At 45.7% G+C, this 25,988-nt stretch overlaps 5 protein-coding genes across 7 annotated transcripts; 2 read left to right on the top strand and 3 right to left on the bottom strand.

Annotated features, from left to right (window-relative positions):
• Positions 1–351: 351 nt before the first annotated feature.
• On the bottom strand, positions 352–4,346 carry LOC125953848 (putative fatty acyl-CoA reductase CG5065). Its single transcript, XM_049683647.1, has 6 exons — positions 3,798–4,346; positions 3,405–3,710; positions 2,921–3,330; positions 2,090–2,332; positions 1,888–2,013; positions 352–741 (listed from the first exon to the last, which is right to left on the bottom strand). Exons 1-6 carry the CDS (start codon positions 4,047–4,049, stop codon positions 468–470), a joined length of 1,611 nt encoding a protein of 536 aa, XP_049539604.1. The 5' UTR covers positions 4,050–4,346; the 3' UTR covers positions 352–467.
• Positions 4,347–6,044: 1,698 nt separating this feature from the next.
• On the bottom strand, positions 6,045–7,197 carry LOC125954761 (ATP synthase subunit delta, mitochondrial). The gene is made up of 4 exons (XM_049685324.1): positions 7,062–7,197; positions 6,666–6,875; positions 6,362–6,573; positions 6,045–6,252 (listed from the first exon to the last, which is right to left on the bottom strand). Exons 2-4 carry the CDS (start codon positions 6,868–6,870, stop codon positions 6,190–6,192), a joined length of 480 nt encoding a protein of 159 aa, XP_049541281.1. The 5' UTR covers positions 6,871–6,875; positions 7,062–7,197; the 3' UTR covers positions 6,045–6,189.
• A 346-nt stretch (positions 7,198–7,543) lies between these two features.
• On the top strand, positions 7,544–12,187 carry LOC125954753 (eukaryotic translation initiation factor 4B). Of its 2 annotated transcripts, none has more exons than XM_049685311.1 (5): positions 7,544–7,625; positions 8,806–10,116; positions 10,479–10,557; positions 11,310–11,442; positions 11,627–12,187. In XM_049685311.1, the coding sequence occupies exons 1-5, from the start codon at positions 7,610–7,612 to the stop codon at positions 11,687–11,689; spliced, it is 1,602 nt and encodes a 533-aa protein (XP_049541268.1). In that variant the 5' UTR covers positions 7,544–7,609; the 3' UTR covers positions 11,690–12,187. The 2 variants fall into 2 exon arrangements, with proteins under 2 accessions (XP_049541268.1, XP_049541262.1); XM_049685305.1 differs by having other exon boundaries at positions 8,806–10,188.
• Positions 12,188–13,575: 1,388 nt separating this feature from the next.
• LOC125953601 (serine-rich adhesin for platelets-like) lies at positions 13,576–20,088 on the top strand. 2 transcript variants are annotated; one of them, XM_049683284.1, is made up of 4 exons: positions 13,576–14,006; positions 15,872–15,956; positions 16,104–18,524; positions 18,607–20,088. In XM_049683284.1, exons 3-4 carry the CDS (start codon positions 16,185–16,187, stop codon positions 19,252–19,254), a joined length of 2,988 nt encoding a protein of 995 aa, XP_049539241.1. In that variant the 5' UTR covers positions 13,576–14,006; positions 15,872–15,956; positions 16,104–16,184; the 3' UTR covers positions 19,255–20,088. The 2 variants fall into 2 exon arrangements, with proteins under 2 accessions (XP_049539241.1, XP_049539232.1); XM_049683275.1 differs by having other exon boundaries at positions 13,576–14,300.
• Positions 19,987–24,428, bottom strand: LOC125953612 (vacuolar protein sorting-associated protein 16 homolog). Its single transcript, XM_049683296.1, has 8 exons — positions 24,251–24,428; positions 23,951–24,146; positions 23,571–23,838; positions 22,675–23,494; positions 22,454–22,602; positions 22,250–22,374; positions 21,418–22,169; positions 19,987–20,325 (listed from the first exon to the last, which is right to left on the bottom strand). Exons 1-8 carry the CDS (start codon positions 24,307–24,309, stop codon positions 20,184–20,186), a joined length of 2,511 nt encoding a protein of 836 aa, XP_049539253.1. The 5' UTR covers positions 24,310–24,428; the 3' UTR covers positions 19,987–20,183.
• Positions 24,429–25,988: the final 1,560 nt, after the last annotated feature.

Raw genomic sequence — 25,988 nt, 5'->3', positions numbered from 1 at the left:
CCGGTGAGATCGAAAGTTCTAACCGCCGAGAACAGACGTAAATTCGCGATTTCATTTCATTCAAACAAACGCAAAAAAACCGAAAAGACTAATTGAAGAAAGAAGTTGAAATGGATTGTATGTAGTGCGATGTAAGGGGACGGATAAAGAGGGGTAGGATGTGGGATGCTGGTATAGGTGAGGGGCGAACCAGCAAGCCAGTGAATAAAGGGACAAGCAACAGAACAGACGTGCAAGCGTTTACATGGCAAGATATCACAAGATCCTTTAAGATTTTCTGGAACAAACCGATGGTGGTCTTCTAGCAACTAGACAGAGCTTATATAAAAAAAACGACTTTAAAACAACATGTACCAGTGAAACAACTTTCAAACACCATTTATTTTCCTTTCATTTCACCATTGTTGTTTTGTTTAAAATAAAATGCAGAACATCGGCAACTCTGATGCGAATTGCACGGCCGGGACTCACTTGCAACCCAGATCAAACGACGAGGTATAGCCAACCAGGTATAGTGCCATACCGAGTAGATCGAACTGGATGAGCAGGACGTACAAGAAAACTGCCACGATTATGGTTTTGCACACCTTGTCTAGTAGCTTCATACGCCGCAGATGAACCAGCGCTTTAGGGATGTTTTCATCCTTCTCCTTCAGTAGATAGCGCCGGGCACCGAGTATGCAATTCCGGAAGTACAGCGTCACATCAAACTCGATAAAGTCCCGATAATAAAAGTCTTTACTGTGCGGCGAGGAGGAAGAATCGAGTGAAAAGGCTATATAAAGAGGATCTATCCAGATTGGGTTGAGGGGAAAGTAATCCATTATTTTCAATCTCGATATCTCGTTTTCGATATCTCGTCAAGTATTAAACCAACACTCTCAGGTTGATCTCAGGATTGATAAGAGAAAATTTCAGCATGTTGAAAACAAAAGTCAACAGGCCCTGCCAGACGGCTAAACTCTAGCGTAAACGTAAAAATTAATGCCAAAACGTTTACGCTTGCCGTTCATGTGCTGTCAAACGATTATAGGTCCGAGGGGTGTGAAATCTAGCGTAAGAGCTGTTTGCTAACGGGAGGGGTCGCAATATGTTCTGTTTGTGGTTTACATCGATAGTGAGTGATCATTGCTAGTGTGCTCAATCGTTTTCTTCCCCAAAACGATTTTAATTTCCTCAACCGGGCCACGTAAACATATAGAGGCGTAAACGTTTTAGCATTGATTTGTAAATTTACGCGGAAATTACAACAAATCATTTGAGGTGCATTTCACATCAGGCAGGGCCGCCTTTAGCCTCTTGGAGGCCCTGGGCACAACATGATAACGCTCCCCCCCCCACTTTCCCCTGTTTTTACAATTGTAGCGCGATCTATTTGGGTAGGGTAGGGAAGATTGTTTCCCATTTAATACATGTTTTTCCTCTAGTTTCTAATAAGTTTGATTTTCAAACAATACACCAAAATCGTAGTGCTTTGAGGGCCCCAACCAGCGCGGGGAGGGGCGCTTGGCACGTGTCCATTGTACTCAATGGGAAAAATGGCCCTGACATCAGGACATCGCAATGCATCACATGTTTGTAAAACCTAGAACTTCTTCGTTGTTTTGATGCATTCAACTTGTTCGAACTGGAACTGGAATCTAGAGAAACTTGTGAAAACTAATAGTTTTTCACTAAAAAGAAATAAACCATTTATAAAAGAGGGACACTAAAGTTTCCATTGAAATGTCAGCAAATTATCAAACAAAATGAATAATATTAATGAACATCGTACCATCGAAAATATTTTAAATAAAGCCTTGAACTTCACCCAACGATTATGAATTACTTTTTCCTCATCCCATTATATGAAGGGCGGCCAATTGTAGATGTGATAGCATCGCTTACTTGTCCTCTGGCTTTATCTCCGACGCTAACTGGATGAAGTTACGATTCTTGAAGTCCCAGTTGTTCAAAATGAAGTACTCGAGCGCCACGTTAGCGGTGTAGATTTTGCGTTGTAGTTTCGCCAGGCTGGGGTTATAATTTACATGTAGATAATACATCATGTAGTTGTTTGGAGTCGGGGCTAAAAAACTAAAACACTTACAATGGTTTTTGACCCATCAAGCGGAATACGCCGTCGATCAGAATGGCCGGTAGTATATGGTATAGCAGCACCCGGAACAGGTTGTAAATACGGACCTGCGTGATGCTACCGCCTGGTGCCCAGATGCATTTATCGAGCGGAATCTCATTGGATATCATGCGACCCATTTCAACGATTTGCGTCATCGTGGAATTGCGAAGGTTGGAGATGCAGCAGTTATAGATAGGAAGATTCGGGCTCGTACTGAGAGCACCGACAGCAGCGGTAAAGATATGGAGATTAGATTAGATGGAGAAGATGTGTTAAAGAGGTTCAAACTGGTCGAACTAGACTACTAACGGAGAGTGGAGCGTTTGTTGGGAAATACCTGACGAACTAGTCCCACAATCCGAATGAATCCACACCATCTGCTACTACCACCAGGAATCTTAGAAGGGGGAAGAGCTTTTACTAGGGGGAACTTTCTAATCGGATTTCTGTAGTAGACTACTCTGAAGTGTATCGAAGAGGAAATATGTCGAGCCGAGCGTAACCGTGAATCTAGGAATGTTGGTATCGATGCAAAGGCTCTGCGGAGCGAACGCTTCATTTGACTATTTCATGATCTCGTCGCCCTTGGATATCGGCAAGAACTGGGCGTATACCTTGGAGGCCGAGCAGTGTGTTCACAGCGAGGAAGATATCCGATTGAGACCTTACGTACTCTCGATCGCTCGATACAATGCGCACAATCAAGAACAACATGTTGTTTGCACATGGAAAATCCCACGCTTCATCGGATAGCAACTTGCATAATCACAACCGCTTACCCGCTAAGCAAGGGTAACTTACCTTGCCTTGTGGATTACGTTCGACTCCGTGCCGCGCTTCCAGGCCGCAACAATCATCGCCTTGATGCACACGTCCACGGGCGTAAAATCGGCGATGTTGTTCGGATCACAGTACATGGTCCGACAGAGACCGATGCCGCAACCGACCAGCAGCCCGACCGGTCCATTAAAGTTGTCCATCCAGCCCGGTATCGGGTCCTTCATCGACGAGATGACGATCGACGGCCGGAACAGGATCAATGGCAGTCGGTCCGCATGCTCGGCGACAATCTGCTCCGCCAGGCTCTTGGTGAACACGTATGTGTTCGGCAGAAAGCCCATGTACTTCGGCGCTAGCACGTCCAGTGTCTGTTCGTCGAAGTGCTCCGCGATTCGGATTGTGTCGCGCCAATCGGCGTATGCTGGATATACCTAAACAATACGCATATTCTTTTAATTCCTTTAGCCGCTGTTAACGATGAATTGCTGTACGGGCCAGAACCTACCTCCTCATCGATGACGTACCGGTCCGGGTTGGAGTAGGTCGACGAGACGTGCATGAGAACGCGCAGATCCGGCAGCTGTTCAGCCAAGCGTACCACCTCCTGAGTACCGCGAGTATTTAGCAGGATCGCCGCCCGGAGTGGATCGTCAAAGCGTACGCTAGCGGCAACGTGAAAAATGACGGATACTTCGCGCATCTGCTCTCGGTCTTGGGACGACAGGCCAAGCCCGGGCATGGACACGTCACCACGCACTGGTACAGTCTTGGCGAGCAGGTGTGGGGCCTCTAAGCGCAGCTTTTCAAATAACTGCGCAACGGGAGATAAGCAAAGGAAGATCCGAAGGATTGGGCTTAGGTACCGATATGCTGCAGCTACTGGGAACATGAGTTTTACCGGAAGTTGATGCATTTCGGCTATACGCTCCTCGACGGTCTTGTCTTTCTTCTCGCGAATCAGCATGTAGATGGTCCGGAGGTCCGAGCACGAGCGGAGCAGTTTCTCAATCAGCACCTTTCCCATAAACCCTGTACCGCCAGTCACGAAAATGTCCTGGCCGGCAAAGAACTCCCTGATCGATGGTTTACTAGGATCGAAGTTCTGCTCCACGGGGAGCAGCCCGCTTGGATGATTGGAGAACGCGTGCATGCTACTATGTTTCTTTTTGATGGATAGTAGCTCTGGCTGGCTGATGGGTGGGTTGGCTGCACGCTAGAACCCCAAAGAACCTAAACACATACACAACTATACACATACACACACCACCTCCCGTCACATACACACGCGAGCGTATACACTTTACCCACACACACACGCACACTCACAGGTACTTCAATTCAGTAGCGAAGAACTAAGAACCAGGGGAGCGTAGTATAGGCTGCCTGCTTGGATCGGTTCACGTGCAGCAATGAACCGAACGTTCGCCGTTGGGCTTCAACGAACCGCCAACCGATACTGCTGATGGGAGGCGCAATTCCCCCCAACACAGCTTGGCCGGGGAGAGTGATGATGGACGGCTGCATCAGTAATTAGTGTGACCTTCACTCAACGGTGATCGCGAAGCCTCGACTTTCAGACCAGAAGTAGACGTAGAGAAAGGGGTGAGCGAGTGAAGTAGACTAACATCTTCCCGTTCCATCGTTCTACCCTTAACACACATGGCCAACGTGAACCACGTGTGCTCCACGTCTGCCACCGGCCCATCACCATCGCAGCCGAAGATCGGCAAATTGGATATTCTAATCTGGACCGGTTCGGCCTATTAGGAAATATATTTCCTAGGAGAAGTCACGCACATATCGCGCAGATATTTGCTTATCGACCGACATCCTGATGTCGCTGAATAAATTTTAATTTTAGTCCGAAAATAACCGGTTTCCACATTCACATTCCTGTCATTTCCTTCCAGCAGCTACCAGCCAGCTCTGCGACTGGGGTGCTAGATACATATGCTGGGGTGCTAGATGCATACTTCGACATCTAGACCACGAAATCTAGTCACAAAGATAGATTATGGGCCCTATTCCGGGTGTCTTGTCTTGCAAACGAGATTGTTGTACTACTGCTGAAAAAACTTAGCAGTCTTGTTTAGCTCTAATGAATGAACTTGTGATTTTTTACAGCCTGATTTCAAAACAAATACTAATACTACCAAATTAATCACCAACACCACCAAAAACCAACATCCTTCGGTCCAATGGCAACTACGACCAAAACGAAAAAATATACTAATATATACGAAACTAATTTACGAAATATATTTCAACAGTAGTACAGCAGTCTCGTTTGCAAGACAAGACACTCGGAATAGGGCCCTATTGTGTTCCTTTATTAGACGCCATTCAACTATTCATCGAGCATACACTAGCCTGTCTGACAGACGAAACGAGGTGTGATTAAGGATCGGGTGCTAGAGGTTATTATTTTGTGAAGCAGTTTATGCATAACTGACTTGTTGTTAGTATTTCCGGTTGGCGGGCCAGCGGCCTCCATGTGTTATCGCTGTACCTAAACTGCGCGGGGCCGAAAAACCACCCAGGTGTGCATTCAAGCACTGCTTTGTGATTGCTGCATTTTAATTATTGCGAGGCCGGGCATCCGTTCCATTGCTACCAGATGTTTACTGGCGATAAAATATGGCTAACCTTCAAGGTCCTTAACATTGCCTGCATAAATTGTTAAAGCGCTTTTCAATTAAATGCACCAGCAATCTCTCTGCTCCTCTGGCTTGTTTGCATTGCAATTCTGTTTTGGCGGTTGGTGAGTAAAGGTCAGATGCGGGAGAGAAGGAACAGTTCATTTGAAATACCGGTAATACTAACATTTTTTTTTAATGATAATTGGGGCAAGGGACATACTCAGGGGTCAGGAACCCAATCTCTTTATAGGTATACGGTATTCTTGCAAAACCGTATCAACTAATTTTCGCTATGAAGCCGAATAATTAGTGTTGAATAGAAAAAAATGTCTCAACAGTCTCAACCAAGACAAGGCCCAGCTATCCTCACCGGCCCAATCAAGAAAATAGTTGGGCTAATGTTTTTCTGTTTCGAAGGACTGTGGTAAAAGTTATTCGTCTCGAGGTTTCTTTTTCGATTAAAAATGAACGTCGCTGCACCATTAGCGGTTGAAAAAGAACTTATTTGGTGAAGTAAGATTGGCCACATGAATTGGTGATTACGTTTAACTTTATTAACTGAATCTGTGGACTTATCTCAGGCCGGTCGAAGCCCCACACGATCATACGATGTTTACTTGGAGGTTAGAAGGAGAAAAGGAGTTGTGCGGCTTACTCGGCGGCCTTCACCAGAGCCTCAGCGACCTCCACGGCGATGGCAGCTTCGGCACGATCCTTCAAGACAAGAGAGAAACAAACAAAGAGAGAAAGAAATTGTTACTAAGCTGCTAAGACTTGTTGTTCATTTGATCTATAGGCTGACAGTTTCCCGCCTTCTGTATACCTTATCTCCCGAAGCGGACGAAAGCTGGCTCTGGGCACTGGTCAGTAATTCCCTGCAGGCGGATGCATCCAGATCTTCGACAGGGTGGGCCTCTTCGGCCAGCACCTGCACCGACGCATCCTCGTTCACGGTGACGGTACCGCTCGAAACGAAGATTTTCTTCTGGGCACCATCGTTTTCGTACACGGTGACAACGCCGGGTTTCAGCACGGCTAGAAAGAAAATGGCGACGGTCAGTCGTGTAGCAATCCAGGAAAGCGGTCCATCCACAATATTGTTTGGTACCGGTCAGTACAGAACTTACCTAGCGTCGGAACGTGTTTAGGTAAGATACCGAATGCACCGCTGAACGACGGCACATCTACTTGCCGGATGTTGGCGCTATCGTAGAACACCTTGTTAGCGGCGGCTAGTGTGAAGGCCATCTCGTCAGAGTAGCTGCGAGATTGCACCATGCGAAGTGCGGGCTTCGAGTAGGTTACCAAACGAACGGTACGCAGGACATTCATTTTGCCTACCGGAGAAAATTATGTAACCAGGATGTTTTTATGTGTAGCAATCGTATGAGGCAGCGGTTCTAATGTGATTAATTATGTCCTGCACGAGTCGCTAGCCAATGGTTTTGAGGAGTTTAATGTTGTTTGGGTACCATTTAACGAAACTTTTGTCGCACAGCGCGGTAAAAAGAAAATTTACTTACTGAAAAAGGCTTTTGTAACAAGAATTTTCACGCACTTGTGTGTATCTAACCGTGATCGAAAAATGGACTTGAGAGCTGACAGCTGTTAAGCAAGGCCAACACTGCTGGTGCCCCCGTTTACGAGCGCCTCTCTCAGGATCGCTATAAAGTGCCATAAAAGCAACTCTTTTTTGTACAAGCATTTTATGGATAAAACTACGCCGGATCCGCCCCGATAGATTTGTAATATTTCCCCTTTTTCACAGGAGAGAGAGAAAGGTGGATTTCAACTTAGAGATTAAGTTAAAATTTGGGCATTGTTGTCCACTCCCTGCTCCTTCTTTGATTTAATAAAGCATCTTTAATGCAGAGGACCACCAGCGATTACCAGCACGCGCGCTATCGAGAAACGGTAAGTCCGAGAAACGGTAAGCCCATGAAACGGTAAGACCAGAAATCGAGCCAAATGTCAGCGTTTGACAACCAAATCACTGGCTTTGTTCATCGGTTAAGTGCGTGTGCGAGTGTGTTCGCCCTTTCATATCGCTGCGTTAAAGGAGTCAGTCATTATGGCTACCGTATCAGGTAAAAATGAGGAAATTCTTCAATAAATAATCAGTTTCAGTGCGTGTGATTGCGAGAAAGGTGTTGTAAAAGTGGTTAGCCGCAAAACGATAGTCCTGGTCATCCGCGGTTATCACTGGTTGTAGGATGATTTTTCAGGGCATGATCAGTGCCAGCCGTGGCCTACCTTCAAGCATCCCTGTATCTGGTATATGGTATGCGCTCTGACACGCTCAATCGTATTCCTCAAAAAAGGGGAGGGGGCTACCAGTTACCGCGTGGCTGTAGCTGAGCAATTTTTAAAGAAAAAGTAGAAGTTTCGTTTTTCATTTGTTGAGATTAAACATATTCCAGACATTTGCCACAAACAACAGGCGTTTTTTTTAGTGCCTGTAGGTTAGTTGCTTGGTATGTGACACGGAGGATAGGTTTTCGAGTTTCCCCTGGATATAGTTAGTTTTTACTACCACTTGGTATCACTTGGACCATCAACGAGACAGGAGAACTTGTATGACAAGACATCAAAAAGGAATGTAAACGTGGAGTACTTTCAGAGGATTGATGAGCACTCATTGATTGAGGATTGATGAGCACTCGCTTCATAATAATTAGCCTTTGTAACTATCAAATTCCATTGGAAATGCGCCCTATGTCTGATGAAAGAATTATACCTTCACCGGTATCGTACTCTTGTTAATCATTCGTTTTACGGATTCCAGTTGCTAATAATTACATATCAAGCGCAGAGCTACAACCGAAAGGCGGTTTGGATCTGTCACAGAAGATCGCGATCAGGCGCGGTTGTTGTCCAAGTCGGTATTCGTGCAATTCTGGCAGTAATATCTGTTTCATCGCTTAATTTTTATTTGAGTCCCCCATCCCTTGTCCATCTGCGATACCTAAGAAGATTTTACGGGCTGGGTTGTAGTCTGCCATTCTCATAAAATACGCATTCCACTGTAGCCGGCCTAGTCTCGTTCAGCGCGACATTTAGATCGTTTTACAACTTTAGTCCTGTTACAATACACACACACACACACACACACACAACAGCTTTGTACACATTGTAGCACAGTTGGCACAGTGGAACAAATTAATCAAGGCTAACACGACGATTGCCGATGATTTCGGCCACTCAAAAGTCGCATTAGCATTCGAACATATTTTCGAATCAATCTGTTTTTTGCTTTTTTTCTTTTAGGAAAAAAGGGCAAAAAGACGAAGAAGAACAAGCTTTCGTTAGGCGAGTTCCTTACCGATGGTAATACGGGCGCACTGAACCAGGTGCAGATTTCTGTACCGGTCAAGCTCAGCGGCGACTGGGGCGATGATGTGGATGACGATGATGATGAACGTTCCCTGCGAACGCAGGTTATCGCATTGCCGACGGCACCGCGGGCTACCCGGATAATGAACGATGACTCGATTCCGCATCATCCGCCCTTTTCGATCTACGTGTCGAACCTACCGTATGATATCAACGATGAAGATCTGTACGACTTCTTTCCTGGCATGGACATCGTCTCGATGTCGCTGCCGCGAGATGACGGCGATTCACGTCGGCTTCGTGGCTTCGGCAACATCGAGTTTGCTTCGCGCAATGATCTGATCAATGTACTGGCCATGCCCGAACCCATCATCCGCAACCGGCGCATTCGCATCGGGCTGTACAATGAGAATGACACGAAACGGCGCAACAATCGATACGACAATTTCGGTGGTGGCGATTCGGAACGCGGTGGATCGGACAATTGGCGCGACCGGCCGGACGGCAATAGTAGCGGCTACGGTCCACGCGGCTCCGACGGTGGTAACAGTGGAATGCGTCGCTATAATAACTACAACCGAGATCGTGATGAGCAACGCGATCGTCCCGATTCAGGTGGTAACTGGCGGGCCGGAGATCGCCCTGCGGCAGCAGCAGCACCCGTTTCGCCGAACGCATACAGGCGCTTCGGCAGCGGAGGTCCAGGTGGTGATCGCGACCGTGACGGTGGGTTCATGCGCCGTAATGTAGATCGGACACCACGCCGTGACCATGACGTACCAATGGAGCGGCCAAAGCTGGTACTGCAGCCGCGCACGTTGCCAATCCCGGAGCGACAGAAACCGAGCTCAATCGATGACGATTCAGAAGTGAATGACGGAGAAGGTGATTCTAACAGGCGTAATGGCGAAGAACCGGAACTGTCGTCCGCGCCACGTGCAAAACCGACACCGGTACCGGCGGCAAAGGTGTTTGGTGCTGCCAAACCGGTTGATACGGCCGCCAGAGAGCGTGAAATTGAAGAACGTCTGCAGGAGGAGGAACGAAAGGAGCGCGAAGAGCGCCAGCGTAAACGAGCGGAGGCTGCTGCAGTTGCTGGCGAAGATGGCGCTGGAGGCGACAATGAGCCGGACAAAGAGAATGTTACTACACAGAACTGTAAGAATAAAGCAGGCAATGGGGATGCCGGAGGTGCACCGGAGGAAATCATTAGCTGGCGTGTACGGAACACCGACGACGAAAAAGGTCAGCCTGCGCACGCTCAGTCGCCGACGCGAATACCCAATTTTAGCATAAAACATAACAATAGAAATACGGGTATGTCCCCTTCCCCATCTGGACTTAACGATTTTCGTTTTTCGTTCCTAATGAAAACCCTATTTAGTTAACATGGGTGATAACTGCCATGCGAATTTTGTATTCTTGCTCTAATCGCTGCGCTACACAGAATCAGCTTCCAATTGTTCATGATTAATGCTTGCCTGATTTTGATAGCGTTGTGTATTGTTAAACCCGCATATATTCAACATTGTGTGCTGCTTCAATTGTCGCGTGGCGATGCCCGATCATTTTTCATATTTGTAAAAATAAATCTCTTACCATTGCAGATGATCGCAAAACGGATAATCACCGAGAACAGAGGGGAGATAATCGTCCAGTATATCGCAACACTGCCAGATATCAACGGTAAGCATTAAAGAAAAGAATAAAATGCATTTACAGCATCCGAGACGCGCCTGTAAAACGGCGTCTACACGACGACGAATGTTGGAGAACTTCTCGACGAGAACTTCTAAATTAAACGTCATCCCATACAAATCCGCCGAGAAGGTATCGCGATAACTGAAATGCAAGTGTAGCGAGCGAGCAAGCGAGAATGGACTTACCACACCTTTTGGAGCTGTCAAATCATATGTAAACAGTGCCCTTGTGTTGTGTTTTGAAGGTCGTGAAAGTATTCGCGATAACTTTTGCTCAAATTGAGCAAAACTTATCGCGATAACTTTGTGTGTCGTCTGGGCGCCGTTGAACTAATTATAGGCACAAACAAATGACCAACTGGTGCTCTTTCTGCTGCAATGAATGCGTTGAGTTGGATTATTATAGCAAAAATAATGTTTTTCATGCCTTATTTTGAGATATACCTGTTGTTGATTGAATGGTCAACGTGCATGATCAAACTGATCGTAGCTTTTTGTATGACCGACAAAGTTGGTAACAGAAACAAAGGAGGACGTGAAAAACATACAGAACACCTGGAATGCGTAAATGTATTTTCCTAACCAATGAACCGGGCAACGCGATCAATCAACTGCATTTAAATCAACACCAACCAAAAATTATTCATTTACATCCGACCTTAACCACTGAAAACAGTATTGCCATGTTGTGAGAGGGGATTAACATAGTATCTGCAATCTTCTTTTTCTTCTATGAAGCAATTCCAGTGGCCACGAGGCCACGATTGTCGGTAGTGAGGTGCCAGATACTGACACGAAACAGGCGCAGCCTAAGGAACGTGATGTGAAAATGGAAGACCGTATGCCTAAATTTCACGAGCCTATCGGACCAGTATGTATCATTTTCTTCATGTGCTGAGGATGATCGGAATAAATCGTTTTCGTTGACCATTCGCACATCTGCAATAATGCTAACGACTTCATACTCTTTCTCTCTCTCTCTCTCTCTCTCTCTCTCTCTCTTTTTCTCTCTCGGTCTTTTTTTATCTATTTCACTTTTTGATTTTCACTTGTAGAACCTATCCGTAAACAACACATTCGAAGGACTCACGGCTGATGATGATGATATTGGGGACTGAAACAATACCAAAACCACTACCAACACCACTTCTTACGCTGAGTGTATCTATCAACAGAACTCGTGGCTTTTCTTATTTTTTTGTTGTTGTAATGTTTCTATTTCTTTTGACACATTTATTTTCTTATGTTTTGGTACTATTGTAGAGTCTTCCTATATCGCCTCTACCACGGCAATGGTTAGGACCCCACAGCAACTCTTATACGCGATTACTTAAACACTTCTACACAGCATCATACCAACACACATACACTCAAACACGGACATGCACATACATAAATACAAACAAACAAACAAATAGTACTGTTAATGAGGCGTAAAAGGAAGAAAGGTTAACAAATTATAAAAAAAATGTATCTTGATTTTGTTTAGCGCTTTATTATAAATTTTAAAGCGCCCTTACGCGTGTCATCTGTTCAAGACATTAACTGGAAAATGGTGACTATTCGGCTTTATAAGAAACGTAAAATAAACGAACCATCGGACACCTCTTCCCCTATTCACGGGAGAAAGATGGAGACCTGAAGAAGAATGCCTTTCCTTTCCTTCTTTTCTCCTTTCAGCACAACGCATGATCATGTTGAACGAAACGAAAAAACTATTCGCACTCGATAATGTAATGAAGATAGAAAGCTATATATATTTCCATATTCCCGTTGGATCCTTTGGTCATCAAAGGATACCGCGATATTGAGTGATTGGCAGTAGCATTAAGCAGGTGTGTCCTCAAATTAAAATGATCTTAGAGATGTTAGGAAGCAATCGTCGCTAACGCACCAGCAATAACAGGTCTCTCTAATGAAAAGGCATTCATAAATACATGGCTTTTTCACGCCATGTATTCACGCTCCAGCTGTCCATTCGTCATGTTAGGCTATATTAGGAAGTCTTATTTTAATAGGAGGCTGCACGAGCTGGGTTCGTGTGTAAATTTAAAGTAGAGTAATTTTGTGCCAATAGCTAGTGGCTGGCTTTTGCTTATTTCCGGATTGGAGTCGAAAAATTCGTTTAAAATAATAATTGATGCGGTTGATAAGCGAATTCAAGGATCATGAGAGCAGGGAAATTTTGATGAGGATTAGTATCAAAAATTAGATAATTAGATTTGCTAATCGTCGCAGCTTAATTTTTTGCTCTCCAAATCTCCTTGTTCGTTGCTTAACATGAATAATAAATGAATCTTATTTCCTTCGTAATAATATCTTCGCGCTTCCGTTCGTTTTCTGTTTGCTCTATTTTATTTTTATTATTTATATTTCACTGCTTCCCAAAATCAACTGCATCAAGCCAATTATGTGTCAACAATTATTGTTTCCCTTCATTCCGAACCCTTATATATATAAACATACGGCTCGCCCGTCATTATATATGTTAAAAAATATATATTTTAACGGACGAGTCGTATGTTTAAATTACGCTTCAACCTTTATCCCAGATATATGATATGATTCTTCAAGCCGCTCCCTTTTTCGCATTATTATTTATAATTTCAGCTCGCAAGCATGCCTACCGTGCTGACCGATGCCGATTAGCTCAAATGATAAATGTGCGTAGTAAGCTTCCGCATAGAGAGTGCTTTGACTTAGTGTGTTCCAATAATTTTGTTCCAGGCCAATGTCCGAACAAGTAAGAAGTAGGCCATGCCAAACGATCCCGCTCGGCGATGACCATGTAAAGCGAGTCAAAAACGAGTCTCCGTCTCTGTGTATTCGTAGTTTTGTGTTGGTAGCGTTTGTGTGTGTGCGGCGAGAGATGAGCATGAGATAGCATATTTGGTTAAAGTATCCTCACTATCAGCGTAGCACTATATCTGCTGTGGCTAATAATTAAGCATCGAGCGAGTGTAAAGCCAAGAGTCGTTCTATTTGACACTCAAGTGTAGACTCTATAACACGCACACTGTCTTTGATGGCCGTGTACAATATAGCAGCGGCGGTGAATAAGGTGACGCTGTCTATGGTTGTCGTCGCCAAGTCATGCGGGTTACTAGGGACATTAAGAAGGGTTGAGAAGTAGAAAGAGCAGCGCGGTTGAAGAACCCAGGTGAGGAGGGGGTTATGATTTCACCAATCGCAGCGGACGATGACGTGACGTAAGCACCCGGACAACCCAATCACAGGACTGGGATGTTGCACAACAAAAATACTTTTTACCAAACCCGCGCGAACGAACGTCACGGTTTTCTTCGCTCTACGCAGCTCTCATCTCATCGCGACCCGTCATTCTGCTAGACGAACACCAAACGAACGGACTGCGTGCGTTCTTGCTTCTTCGAGAGGCACGTGGTCAAGTTGGAAAATACCTCCAACACCCCTTAGGTGAGTGAGTGAGCGAGCGAGCTAGCGTGCTTGCGTGCGTGCGTGCGTGCAAGCTACGCGTGAGCGAGTGTTTGGCAATTTTTTCCCGGTCCGGAAAGGCAGTATCCTTTCAATTGTATCACGTTTGGCATCTACCGATCAACCAGCATCACAAAAGCACACCTAGCCTGCGAGCGCAAAGCAAACGGACACCTAATCAATATCCCCAGCCAATCAGGGTGTCCTTGGCCCTGCGTGTGTGTGTGTGTGTGTCCTTTTTTGCGCCTAACCTGTGAATCATATCATTATCGTTGGGTAAGTTCACTTTATAAATCCCCATTTTTACCATCCCTATTGCCTCTCATTTTCCGCGTCTATTTTCACGGCCATGGCTCGGTAACCGGTTTCAAGCACGAGCAAGGGAGTAATGTGTATGTGTGCGTGCATAGCAAAGCGAAAGGTTGGAGATATGATTCTAGAAGGTTGGAGAATCAACCCCCCCCCCCCCCACATTAAAATACTGCCACAGGTCTAAATGGACGCACGGCGCGATCGTTGAGGAATTTTTGATGCGAATTCGCACGGCATTATTCGTCAATTGTCTTGAATGTGACCAAGCGATCTTATCAGCAATAGGGGTAGAGTTTCTGTTTATCACACAGCATCTAGAGTACAGCAGGGATAATAGGTTCGTTATTTGTGCGATATATTAGCTAGATAACCAGCCACAGGCCGCCATGTTGTCCCTGGATAAGGTAGTGTGATCCATTCGGGGTCACAAACACACATTTTGCCACGCATAACAGAAACAGCATTGCCTCAAAAACCGGTACACGATTTCGATCGTGATATTTGCATTGGTAAGAGCGTTGCTTCAGCCTCCAGAAGCTTCGAGATGTATAGCTTTTGGTTAATACGTCACGCGTTTCTCGTGAGGACGGGAGTTCACACAGTGTGTTAGGCCTCCGCGTGGCGGATGTGCGTAATGCTATGTTGTTCGATTTCTTCGAGAAAGTTGGGGTTTATACTAAGACTGACAAGCATGAGACAAGTATATATTAATACATGCATACCTCTGTCGATCTTCCCGGGCATACGTATATATACGTCTTAGTGTACAAAATGGCAAATTCCGTCCCAAAAAACTGCGATATGCGGACATCGTTCATATTCTGCTTCCATTTTCAAAAATAGGCGACAGAATCGCATCAAATGCATATTGAAGCTTACGGTGAGCATGCTCTTGATGAAACAAAGTGCAAAGTGTGGTTTTAAAAATTAAAAAATGGCGATTTTGATGTGAGAAACGAGAATCGCAAAAAACCACCGAAAACTTTAGAAGGCATCGAATTGCATGCCGTATTGGGCGAAATGGTTATAAGCGAGCTATACAAGCAACACTCTATCGATTTTGGACCGTGAAATCCGCATAAATCGACCGGAATATCGAAATTGATAAAACAGACCGATTTTGCTCGATGAAAATGCTCCACCACACCGCGGAAGACCGGCCAAGAAGACTATAAAGACCTCAATTGGGATCATTTATCGCTTGCGGCTAACTCACCAGACTTGGCTCTATTGAATCAACATTCATTTGCATCGTTGGGGCAAATACTGGCCCAGCTGCGCTTCCATTCTTACAAAAGTTTGAAAAAAAATGAACCTGTGATTTGGATCGAAACAAAAGATCGACTTTTTTGGCGAGGCATTTTGTAAGATGCCTAAAAGATGGAAAAAATGTATAGCTAACTATTAAAATTTCTTTGAAGAATAAGAGTTCCTCCATTTTTGCAGAATAAACGTGTTTTTTTGACAAAAAAGGCGGTTTCATATGCATACACTATTTAAATGTGACGCAATTTTACACCTTTTTTAATTAACAGGTAAAGGGCCCGCGACTGTCACCTCAACTTCCGGGGCGTTACATAAGGCGTTAAAATTTCAGTAGAATTAAACGGTGAATTTATTGTAAGTATAATGGTACTTAGAGTGCGCGGGCGCGCATGCGTGTGTTTGCGCGCGTGCGTACGTGCGTGCGTGGGACAAAGAGGTTCGCCTATTCTGCTGATGCAACTTATTTACTGTCATGCTCATCTCAACTTTTGTCATCTGCAGCCACTGTCGAGATGGCACAAGAGTCCGACTTCGTTAACGAATTCCGATCATGGCGAGAGATGGTACGGGCAGCGGAAGCGAATGGTGGTGCGGGTGTCTGTTCCAGTGCCCTGCGTGGCACTGGAAGAAGAAGGGATAACCTTTTACGGAGGCCTAGTCAAACGGAGCAACCAGAATCCCTTTTCTTCGTCGACCGCCGCAGTAGCACCATCATCATCAGCAGGCGCCTTAACACAGGAGGAGGACGAGCTGCTTCAGTTGGAGGACGAGTACGCTCTGCGCAGAGGATCTCCGCCCGGTGTGGCAGGGACGAGTGCCGAGTGGCTGAGATCAACCGGTCCCGTTACCAGCCCAATCAATATAGGATCGGCCTTTTTGAACGGAGGAATTCCCGATTGGTCGAGGTGCGACAGCATGTTCATGGACGAGGCGGTGGACGAGCTGCTGGCGGCGAAGTGCTGTACAACAGCCAGCAGCGGCAACCACAGCGCTACAACAGGTGAACGACTGTCGATGGACCGGCGGAAGGCAGCAGACGTCTACCGGAATGAAATCAATACGACAAGCTTCAGTAGCGATGCTGAGGCAAGCATCATTGTACACGAGGACATATGCAATAAGAACATAAGCATCATTGACAGCAGCAGCACCACCACCTACTCCACCACAAAGTTTTCCACTGGAGAACGGTGCTCGGTGACAGCAGCAGCAGCAGCAGCAACAGTACGAGGCGACTGCAGTAACAGCAACGGTGCTGTGGCAGCGCCAGCAGTGTCTGTGGCGGGAGCAGTAGTAAAGATATCTGCCGATGAGCAGCAACAGCAACGATTAAAACATAGTAGCTATAGCTATAATAGTACTAATAATAGTAGTAGTCGTAGTAGTAGTAGTAGTAGTAGTAGTAGTAGTAGTAGTAGTAGTAGTAGTAGTAGTAGTAGTAGTAGTAGTAGTAGTAGTAGTAGTAATAATGATACGAATAGCAGTAATAGTAGCAATAGCAATAGCAGTGGTAGTGGTAATAGTAGCAGTAGCAGTGGAGGCCTCTGGGCAGGTGGCAGTTTTGGTATAGTGGCGGAAGAGGAACTGGATGATGAAGTGGAAGTTGAGGAGGAACAGGAGGAGGAAAAGGAGGAAGACAGCGACACAGCCACTACACAACACCTACCTGAGCTGATGCATTGGACGAACGAAACGTGCGTCAACAATGGCCTCTTCACCGACGATGTGCTCTCCGATCAGCTTTGGATCAGCGCTCCAATCAATGGCACTCATCTCACGCAGGACCAACACCACCAACATCCACATGGCACCGAACCGCCGGGCGTTGCGTGCAGTGGCACTATGACCGCCTACGGTACCACGATCGACTATTATGCTGAGCCCAAAATCAGCCCGATATCGCTGCACGATGAAATAGAACAGCTGTCGGCAAACTGGGACTGCGACGTGGTATCCAACCATCTTGCTTCAGCCCCGCCGTTCGCGGCACTACACTACACCTCCAGCACAGCTGATGACCCGATGCTTTGCGCCGGGTCTAGCCCAGTGCAGATCAACGAATCAGTCTCACTCAATATGCTTCGCTGGCTGGAAGAGGACATCTCCTCCACCATTGACAACCAACATACCGCCCCATCACGTCCAGGATCGGACCACAGCACTGGAGAGGCATTAAGAGTCGCAGCACCTGCGCCAGCGCAACCGCTATCACCACCATCACTAACAAAGAAGTCCGCGGAGCGTCCACAATCGACCGACCAAGTGTCCGGTTTTGGGAAAAATCTGGATCTTATTCAAACTCTTTTTAGCTTATCGCCGGACAGCCAACTGCCGGAGAACACGAATCAATCGCAGCGCGATCACAACTATTTCACTGTCAAGAGGTGCAATAGCAATTTGGCCGGTGAGTCCGAGATGCACCGCAAGCGCCTTCACAGCAACACAGACAAGGAAGAATCGGAGAAAGAGGAGCACCAGAAAGAAACAAATAGAGAGGAGTGCAAGGAGGCAATAAGGAAGCCATCGGATACTAAGAGAGCCAAGCGAGATAGCAGTACATCGAAGATATATGCTGCAACGAATACTACTACTTCAACTATTAGTGCCACTAGTACTACTCTTTCTGCTACGACTACTATGAATACTATGTTTAATACTGCTACTTCTGCTGCTACAGAGCATGCCATTCCTTCAGCACCACTATACACAACGCGGCAGGATAGGAGGCGACCGACAGCGATGGCCCTTAGACTAGATGTATGCACGCAGTCACCACGGACCAACGTTGCCTCCAATCTCAACCACACACACAATCCCGTGTCAACGTTGACCGTCGACACACCCGAACTAACCAACGACATCCTGGACCTGGAAGACGAGAAGTTCGATCTCCTTTCCTTCATCGACGCCGCTCCGTTCGAGGTGAGTAGCTCTCGGAGACCATCGTTTCCTTTTTTTAGCGTCGGCTCTGCTTTAATTACTCCATGTTTACATTCCCTCACAGGAAAACTTATTGGAGCTGAAGAACATCAATTCACGACGAGATCCCGAGCGATTAAATCCTGTGACTAGCATCTTACCTTCAGTAGCAAAACAGGAAGGAACTGATAAGGAAACTGTATCAACAGAAGATATTGAGTGTGCAAATTTGACGCCCTCGTTGTCGCTTCCGCTTTGCCACCTGCTGACGATCGACACCTTGAACCATGTGAACCTTGAACCGGAGGCTACATGTGAACTACTGTCATCATCCGGACGATACCAGGCGGACCACGACTCGGTACGCGCCGGTTCAAGATCGTCCGCTTCGTCCGCATATGGCGGCGATTCGAGTTCGGATGTGTCTTTCAGTAGCAGCTCAAAGCCTCCAAAACGGCGAGGCCGACCCCCAAAAATGCCCAGCGGAACGCTGCTCGATCGGTCAGCCTACCAGCATTTGAGCGAGGCGGACTGGCGTTACCGTGAGCAGCGAGACAAGAACAACGAGGCATCTCGCAAGTCACGCATCAATCGAAAAGATCGTGAGCTGAAGCTGGAGGCCGAGGCGGACGAGCTGAGTGTGAAGCACCGGAAGCTGTCGTATGATGAGAAGCGGTTACAGCGAGAGTGCCAGAAGTGGCGTAAGGCAGTCATGAAGCTGGCTTTGTTGTAGCGCTACTACTATAAATGAACCGTGTTACTTACGCATACGCAAACACAGTTGGTAAAAATAGCTATCTGCGTACAACAAGCTTCAGCTGAACATTACCAATTATTCCCAAGCTTGTGGTTTTATCCTCCTCCATCACTTTAATCGAGTATGCGTTGTTAAGTCATGTCCCTCTCCACCATCTTCCTTTTTGTGTTTGTTGAAAAACGATTTGCTTGTTTTTTCCCATTCCATCCTAATTTCGCAGTTGTTTTAGTGTTGCTATAGTGTAAGTGGACATAAGTGGATCGATAGAATTTATCGACTCTAATGGAACCACTACCATATTAACGGCGGTGTTGCAATTTTTGATTGTGCATATATCATTCCTTTGTTAGAACATTACTCACTTACGTAGAAGTAAACAGAAAATAACACATTTTATCTATGGGTTGCGGTTTTCGGAACAACATGTGTTTTCACTAAACACTAGGCATAAATTAGGATAAAACTTCATGGAAGACAAACAAATGATAAAAAAATGATTAAAACAATCATAAAATCGCGATCTAATCGGCACACAAAAATATATTGTTAGGTTATAAAGCTAAAGGAATAATTTTGATTTACCCTGTAATCACTCTCCATTAAATAAAGGCCCAACAAAGTGGGCCACCAAACAAAACTAGCGCGCTTGCGATGGAGGATGCCTTAATGATGCATGATGATGAACTGCTACGGTTTCAAGACTTTGACTTTATGGAGCACATCTGGCGGGTCGTCCTTATAATACTGATTGTAGTCACTAACGAATGCGCGGTATGATAACATTCATCATAAAAAAGTTGTATCACGTCAGTAGTACCATGGGAGTATTTTATACTTGTATATATTTAATATCGTGATCCATAATAATTTGCTATTATATTAGAAGCGTTCATTGAAGTGGTTTATCACTTTTTCTCCGATACCTGAAGAATCATGTTCTGGACCGTTGACAAGAGGGTAGCATCACTGGCACAGTAATCAAGGATCTTAAGCAAACTTTCGATATCCTTTTGCATAAACGCTATGTTGGCAGCTTCTGCATAGCAGCTAAAGATGAAAAGTTTATAAAAGATTTCTGATTAAGATTTTTTTTCACCTATTTAGAATTTTCACCTATTCCAGAATTAGTACCAATAATGACATAGATTACAATATACAAAGACACACAATAGATTCAGCGCAACAGTTAGCGCAACAGTAGAGAACCAGTACTCACATACGCGTACAACCGGCGTCAGAAAGGTGAGTATTTTATGGGAATGGCAGACAACCCAGCCCAGAAAGGGTTACGCTTCTTATTTCATCCAGATGGACAGAGAAGACGTGATAGACCTCATCGAGATGGAGCGATGGCATTAACCCGTATGCAAAAGGTATGCAATGTGGACGCTTAATGTTCAAAGCCTGGTCCACACGCTGCGATTTACCGCTAGTTTGGTCGGTCCAATCTTTGGTCGCTGCCAAATCGGGGCAATCTGTGGAACATCCACACGCTGCGATTTCACAGTGATTTTCAATCGCAGATCCCATGGATTGTGCTCAGTGGATGGAGGAAACACTATGTTTTTCTGCCTTTGCATTTTGCATTTTAGTAAAACAATACCTGTGACAACAATTAGCGGCTAACGGCCACTTTACGATTTTTAGCTACAGAAAGGAGCTATAAAGACATAAAATTTTTCATGTCAAACCATAATGAACACACTCACACATGTCTGCACACGCACACATGTATGGAAATTGGACCGATATTAATGCATTCTTGATTCAATTTGCTAGATTTGCTGCGACGGCCGAAAGTTTGCTAATCAGTCCAATTTCGCTGTCCACACGCTGCGATTTCGATCGTACGATGTGTGGACCAGGCTTAAGAGGTTGCAAAGCGGCCACTAAGCGGCCGTTTCGTATGATAGGTCCACAAAACTGGCTGCTTAGTGGAACATTGACGCCAGAATAGAAGTCAGAGACTGTCATGAAGAACGACCACGCTCGACCGCGAGTGGTGAAAGGATCTTCTTCAGCAGGGCAAGACCGTTTATCAGTCATAGTTTGATAAGTAAATGAGTAAGTAATGTTAACTGACGAAGGACAATGAGCTATTCGATCCTACACTATTGGGTACAGCACGGCCGTACTTACCTAGCGCGTAGATACCACTTCAGCTTAGTGTCCTCGCTGCAACGTGGCAGATACTTCTTGGCCTCTTGTATGTTCTGCTGGCGCAGGCACACTTCAACAAATGGTTCGTAGCCAATCGGACTCTTCTTCGCCTTGGAAAACCGTTCCAAATCCTCCCACATATAACTTTCTGCAATTGTTTGCACTCGCACCCACCAATAGCGCCGATCCGGTAGTTTAAACTCGCTCTTCAACTTCTCCGCGTACCGCACATCACCCAGCTGCAAGAGCTTGCGCACAGTCGCATGCAGCGATAGCCCCTGGAACTGGTTCTGGTGCTTATCGTTCAGCAACTTTTGGTGTTTGGCCAGCTTTTTTGCCTCGTCACATAGATCCGCCTCGATCTGTTTGCCAACACGCCGAAAATTCCCGCTTACGTCTGAAATCGAGGCGTCTAGCTGGCCTAGTTGCTGCGCCTCGCGTAGAGTCAGCTCGGCCTGTGCAAGAAAGTCGTCCTCCTGCGAATGGATATCTTTAAGCGTGGACAAACTATTGAGCTGGCAGTACTTCTTGTACAGATTCTGCGCAAGTGGGTAGCGCCGAATCGTCATATGAAATTGAGCTAGCTCGGTCGTGTTTTTCATCTCTAGCAGCGCCATATAGATAAGATCGATGTCGCCGGACTGGGTGGCAGCAATTAGAGCCTTCTCGCTAGCGCCTAGTTTCAACAGCAGTGGCACCTGCAGCTTCTTCTTCGTCTCCAGCTCCAGCAGCTTCAAGTAAGGTGCACGAAACATTACGGTGGCGTATATGCATTGTGTGTCCAAGACCAGCCCAAGACAGCAATACATACCGTAATTGCGAGCTTTATTTTACCGATCTGCTGTGCACGTTCCGCCACGCTCGCGAACGACATTGGTTGCTGGAGGCCCGCACTGGCAAACTTGGCAGCAATTTTTCGAGCCACTTCGTCGTCATCTGGCAACACAGGGAACGAAGAAGTGATTAATACTGGAGTAATGGTAGATGTAACTTGACAGGATGTGGTTTCGTATACTTTTATCCTGCGCCAGCTTCTGGAACGCCCAGTGCTCTAGAATTCGCTTCTCAAGGATGTTCAGATACTTGGCAATCTGCATTGCAAGTCCGTAGTACTTTCGGAACATTAACCGATCGAGAACAACAATCGGCTGCAGGTGTTCGAATCTGCAAAAATGTGTTTGAGAATTTTGAACAAGCTGATCAAACAAAGTGCCACCCGGAATCGCAAATACGTACTGGCGAATCGTGATGGGAATGGCAACGTTCGGATCGCGCAGCGCGTTAAGCACCTTCAGAGTTTTGCACATGCGAACGTACTCAATGACGTTGTAGTCGGCGAGGAAGCTTTTGCCGAAGTAAGCCGCCCGTATCAGGCTCTTCTGCGTATTTGGATCAAACTCGTAGCCAGCAGCCTCGATACAATCGCCCACGGCCCCTCGTAGCTTGCCTGCCGTTAGACACAAATATTCATTTGATTGGTGGCTTCGTTCCTGGAATTTACAATGTGCCACGAACAGAAAGCTGGCTGGTTCCGAGATACTGATGCCAAAAATCTTTTTTGTACAGCTCGGTACGCGCTGCATAAGATCATGGCTATTGCTGCTTATTACACGGACACTGTCCATCTCTTGCACGAGGGTTACCGCTGAATCGTAACTGTAGATACTGGATTCACCCGTAGTGAGCACGATCTGCAGCATGTTGCTGTAGCATATGATCACGGCCGGCGTTTCGTTGCCCGGCGCACCATCGAGACACCACGCCAGCTGGGTCGGTCGTTCCGTTCGTCCCGTCGTAAACTCACAGTACTTATGGCGCAGGTCAGATGAACCCATCCAAAGGCAACCCGTATTAGTTAAAAGCGCCAGGTGTTGATGGTCAAACGACGCACAGATCAGAGTGAACGATTTGTAATCCGTTGTTAGCGATATCGGTGGTGTGGTGAGCGCATTATCGCCGTACCGGGCCACGATTACATCGGGCCCCTGAGTCACCACGCATACAGTCGTGCGATCCTTTGAAACCATCTCCCAGCATCCTTGGCTGTTAGTAATGTCTGAAACAGGGAATCGATACTTGATCATTATAATTGTCGCATCATGCAACGCCATGCAATTGTGCCGCGTACTCACTTAGTAAATCGGAGAGCGGCCGTGATTTAGGATCTTGGATGTTGTTCAGCACGTAGATCTTCGCGGTTCCGGTCATGGCGGCTACGCCCGTACCGGATGCGGATTGAAAGATACGTGCCTCGCTAACATCGGTCACGTCATTGCTCACACTAAACTTATGAACGAAACTACCAAACATATCGTATATAAAGATGGTGCCGTCATTCTGCACCACAATCAGCTCCTCGGCACATGACCAGCCGAGGGTCACTATCTCACCGAAGTCCCACTATAGTACCAGGTCGGAGTCGTGGAATGAAATATAAGCGAAGATAATCTGATAACAATTCATCAAAACGAATGCGGGGAGATCGCTACAGCCGAATAAAGAAATACATTACGTTGATCGATGAAATTTGCTTGCCGATACAGTTAAATATCCGTATAACTTGTCTCGTACTTGTGTCGCCTTCAATTTTAAGAAACGAGTTTCTGTCTTTTATCACGGCGATAGGGCCACCGTAGGGTGCAGCGTATACTTTCATATGATCCAGATCGATGTTTGGCGGCCATTTCATTTTGTAAAGTTCCACCTTTCTGCAATCGTTAAATACCTTATTAGCCACAACCGACCAAAGCACACTTTTTCCAAAAGGCATGTTGATTGAAAGATGCGAAGATTTGCGAAACACATAAAGTACCTAAAGGAGCCTCCTTGTTCCAAAGTGAACCATTCGCCAGTATTGTACAGCAGCGACATTTTCGATTTGTTACTAAAAATTATCTACAATAATAACGTTGACCAATATCAGCTAAGAGCGCAGATTGGGCCATACGCAAACTGCCAGACGAGATGGACCTGCTCTAGATCAGTCTTTATAAAAACCAAGGGCTGGGGCCACACGGAGCGTAAATTTATGCGTAAATTTACAAATTAATAGCCGTGGCCACACGAGGCGAAAACTCTAGCGCAAAAGCCGTGGCCACACGGGGCGAAACTCTAGCGCAAACGAAAAAATTAATGCCAAAACATTTACGCTTGCCGTTTACATGCTGTCAAACGATTATAGGTCCGTGGAGCGTAAAACCTAGAGTAAAAGCTGTTTGCAATCGGAAGGGCTCGCAATATGTTCTATTTGTGGTTTACATTGATAGATAGTGATCATTGCTAGTGTGTTCAATCCTTTTCTTCCACAAAACGATTTTAATTTCCTCAAACCGGCCACGTAAACATATCGAAGCGTAAACGATTTGGCATTAATTTGTAAATTTGCGCGCAAATTTTCGCTCCGTGTGGCCACGGCTAAACGAAAAAATTAATAGCCGTGGCCACACGGGGCGAAAACTCTAGCGCAAACGAAAAAATTAATGCCAAAACGGTTTCGCTTAACCCTTACACGCTGTCAAACTTTTATACGTCGTCGGACTTTTTCGCTGAACCCTTGACGCTATCGAACGCTTTATTTACGAAAATGTAGGTTCTTTTCGTATTGTTTTTGCATTTTTAATATAAATATAACAGCAACAGCAACAATATCGTTAAAAACTGCAAAATTTATTCGGAAATCAACTTCAGCGGCCAAAACACAGATGAAAACAATACGTTTGACATTTCGGCATAAATTTTCGGGTTTTTACCCCTGCCACACGAAGCGAAAACAATTTGGCATTAATGTGCAAATTTGCGCGCAAATTTTCGCCCCGTGTGGCCACGGCTAATGCCAAAACGGTTTCGCTTAACCCTTACACGCTGTCAAACTTTTATACGTCGTCGGACTTTTTCGCTGAACCCTTGACGCTATCGAACGCTTTATTTACGAAAATGTAGGTTCTTTTCGTATTGTTTTTGCATTTTTAATATAAATATAACAGCAACAGCAACAAAATCGTTAAAAACTGCAAAATTTATTCGGAAATCAACTTTAGCGGCCAAAACACAGATGTAAACAATACGTTTGACAATTCGGAATAAATTTTCGGGTTTTTACCCCTGCCACACGAAGCGAAAACATTTTGGCATTAATGTGTAAATTTACGCGTAAATTTACGCTCCGTCTGGCAGCATCTTTTCGTTTGCGCTAGAGTTTACGCCCCGTCTGGCACCGCCTTTTCGTTTACGCTAGAAATTACGCCCCGTCTGGCACCGCCTTATACGTCCGCGGACATTTTCGCTGAACCCTTGACGCTATAAGCCTGCCACAGACCGCAAACGGCGCGTGCGGAACGTTTCACCGCGTACGAATAGAATGTATGGGATTGTACTGGGCAACACATACCGCACGCGGACGGCGCGTGCGGAATCGTGCGGACCTTGCGGCCAAATGCAAAAGTTTGCATTTTGACGCGGCGAAACGCGGCGAAATCCGGTGGATTTGATTTGGCAGTTAGTTGTAAACAAAATGAGTGTTTGCATTGTGATCATGGAATCATGTTATTGAT

The sequence above is a fragment of the Anopheles darlingi genome, chromosome X (assembly GCF_943734745.1).
Source record: "Anopheles darlingi chromosome X, idAnoDarlMG_H_01, whole genome shotgun sequence".
In the NCBI taxonomy this organism is placed as follows: domain Eukaryota; kingdom Metazoa; phylum Arthropoda; class Insecta; order Diptera; family Culicidae; genus Anopheles; species Anopheles darlingi.
The sequence above is the reverse complement of the archived record's forward strand: the minus strand, read 5'-3'. Positions and strand labels throughout refer to the sequence as shown.

Bases quoted from the DNA above. Each gene is read 5' to 3' on its own strand.
- LOC125953848 (XM_049683647.1), bottom strand. From the start codon at position 4,049: ATGCACGCGTTCTCCAATCATCCAAGCGGGCTGCTCCCCGTGGAGCAG. The intron at 3,331-3,404 runs GTAGGTTCTGGC...CGTATTGTTTAG, and splicing joins GGTACGTCATCGATGAGGAG to GTATATCCAGCATACGCCGA. The intron at 2,333-2,920 runs GTAAGTTACCCT...CGGTGCTCTCAG, and splicing joins AACGTAATCCACAAGGCAAG to TACGAGCCCGAATCTTCCTA.
- LOC125954761 (XM_049685324.1), bottom strand. From the start codon at position 6,870: ATGAATGTCCTGCGTACCGTTCGTTTGGTAACCTACTCGAAGCCCGCA. The intron at 6,574-6,665 runs GTAAGTTCTGTA...TTTTCTTTCTAG, and splicing joins TAAACACGTTCCGACGCTAG to CCGTGCTGAAACCCGGCGTT. The intron at 6,253-6,361 runs GTATACAGAAGG...CTTGTCTTGAAG, and splicing joins CGTCCGCTTCGGGAGATAAG to GATCGTGCCGAAGCTGCCAT.
- LOC125954753 (XM_049685305.1), top strand. The intron at 10,189-10,478 runs GTATGTCCCCTT...TTACCATTGCAG, and splicing joins ACATAACAATAGAAATACGG to ATGATCGCAAAACGGATAAT. The intron at 10,558-11,309 runs GTAAGCATTAAA...TCTTCTATGAAG, and splicing joins AACACTGCCAGATATCAACG to CAATTCCAGTGGCCACGAGG.
- LOC125953601 (XM_049683284.1), top strand. From the start codon at position 16,185: ATGGTGGTGCGGGTGTCTGTTCCAGTGCCCTGCGTGGCACTGGAAGAA. The intron at 18,525-18,606 runs GTGAGTAGCTCT...ATTCCCTCACAG, and splicing joins TCGACGCCGCTCCGTTCGAG to GAAAACTTATTGGAGCTGAA.
- LOC125953612 (XM_049683296.1), bottom strand. From the start codon at position 24,309: ATGTCGCTGCTGTACAATACTGGCGAATGGTTCACTTTGGAACAAGGA. The intron at 22,603-22,674 runs GTACGTATTTGC...ACATTTTTGCAG, and splicing joins ATTCCCATCACGATTCGCCA to ATTCGAACACCTGCAGCCGA. The intron at 20,326-21,417 runs GTAAGTACGGCC...TTTCATCTTTAG, and splicing joins AAGTGGTATCTACGCGCTAG to CTGCTATGCAGAAGCTGCCA.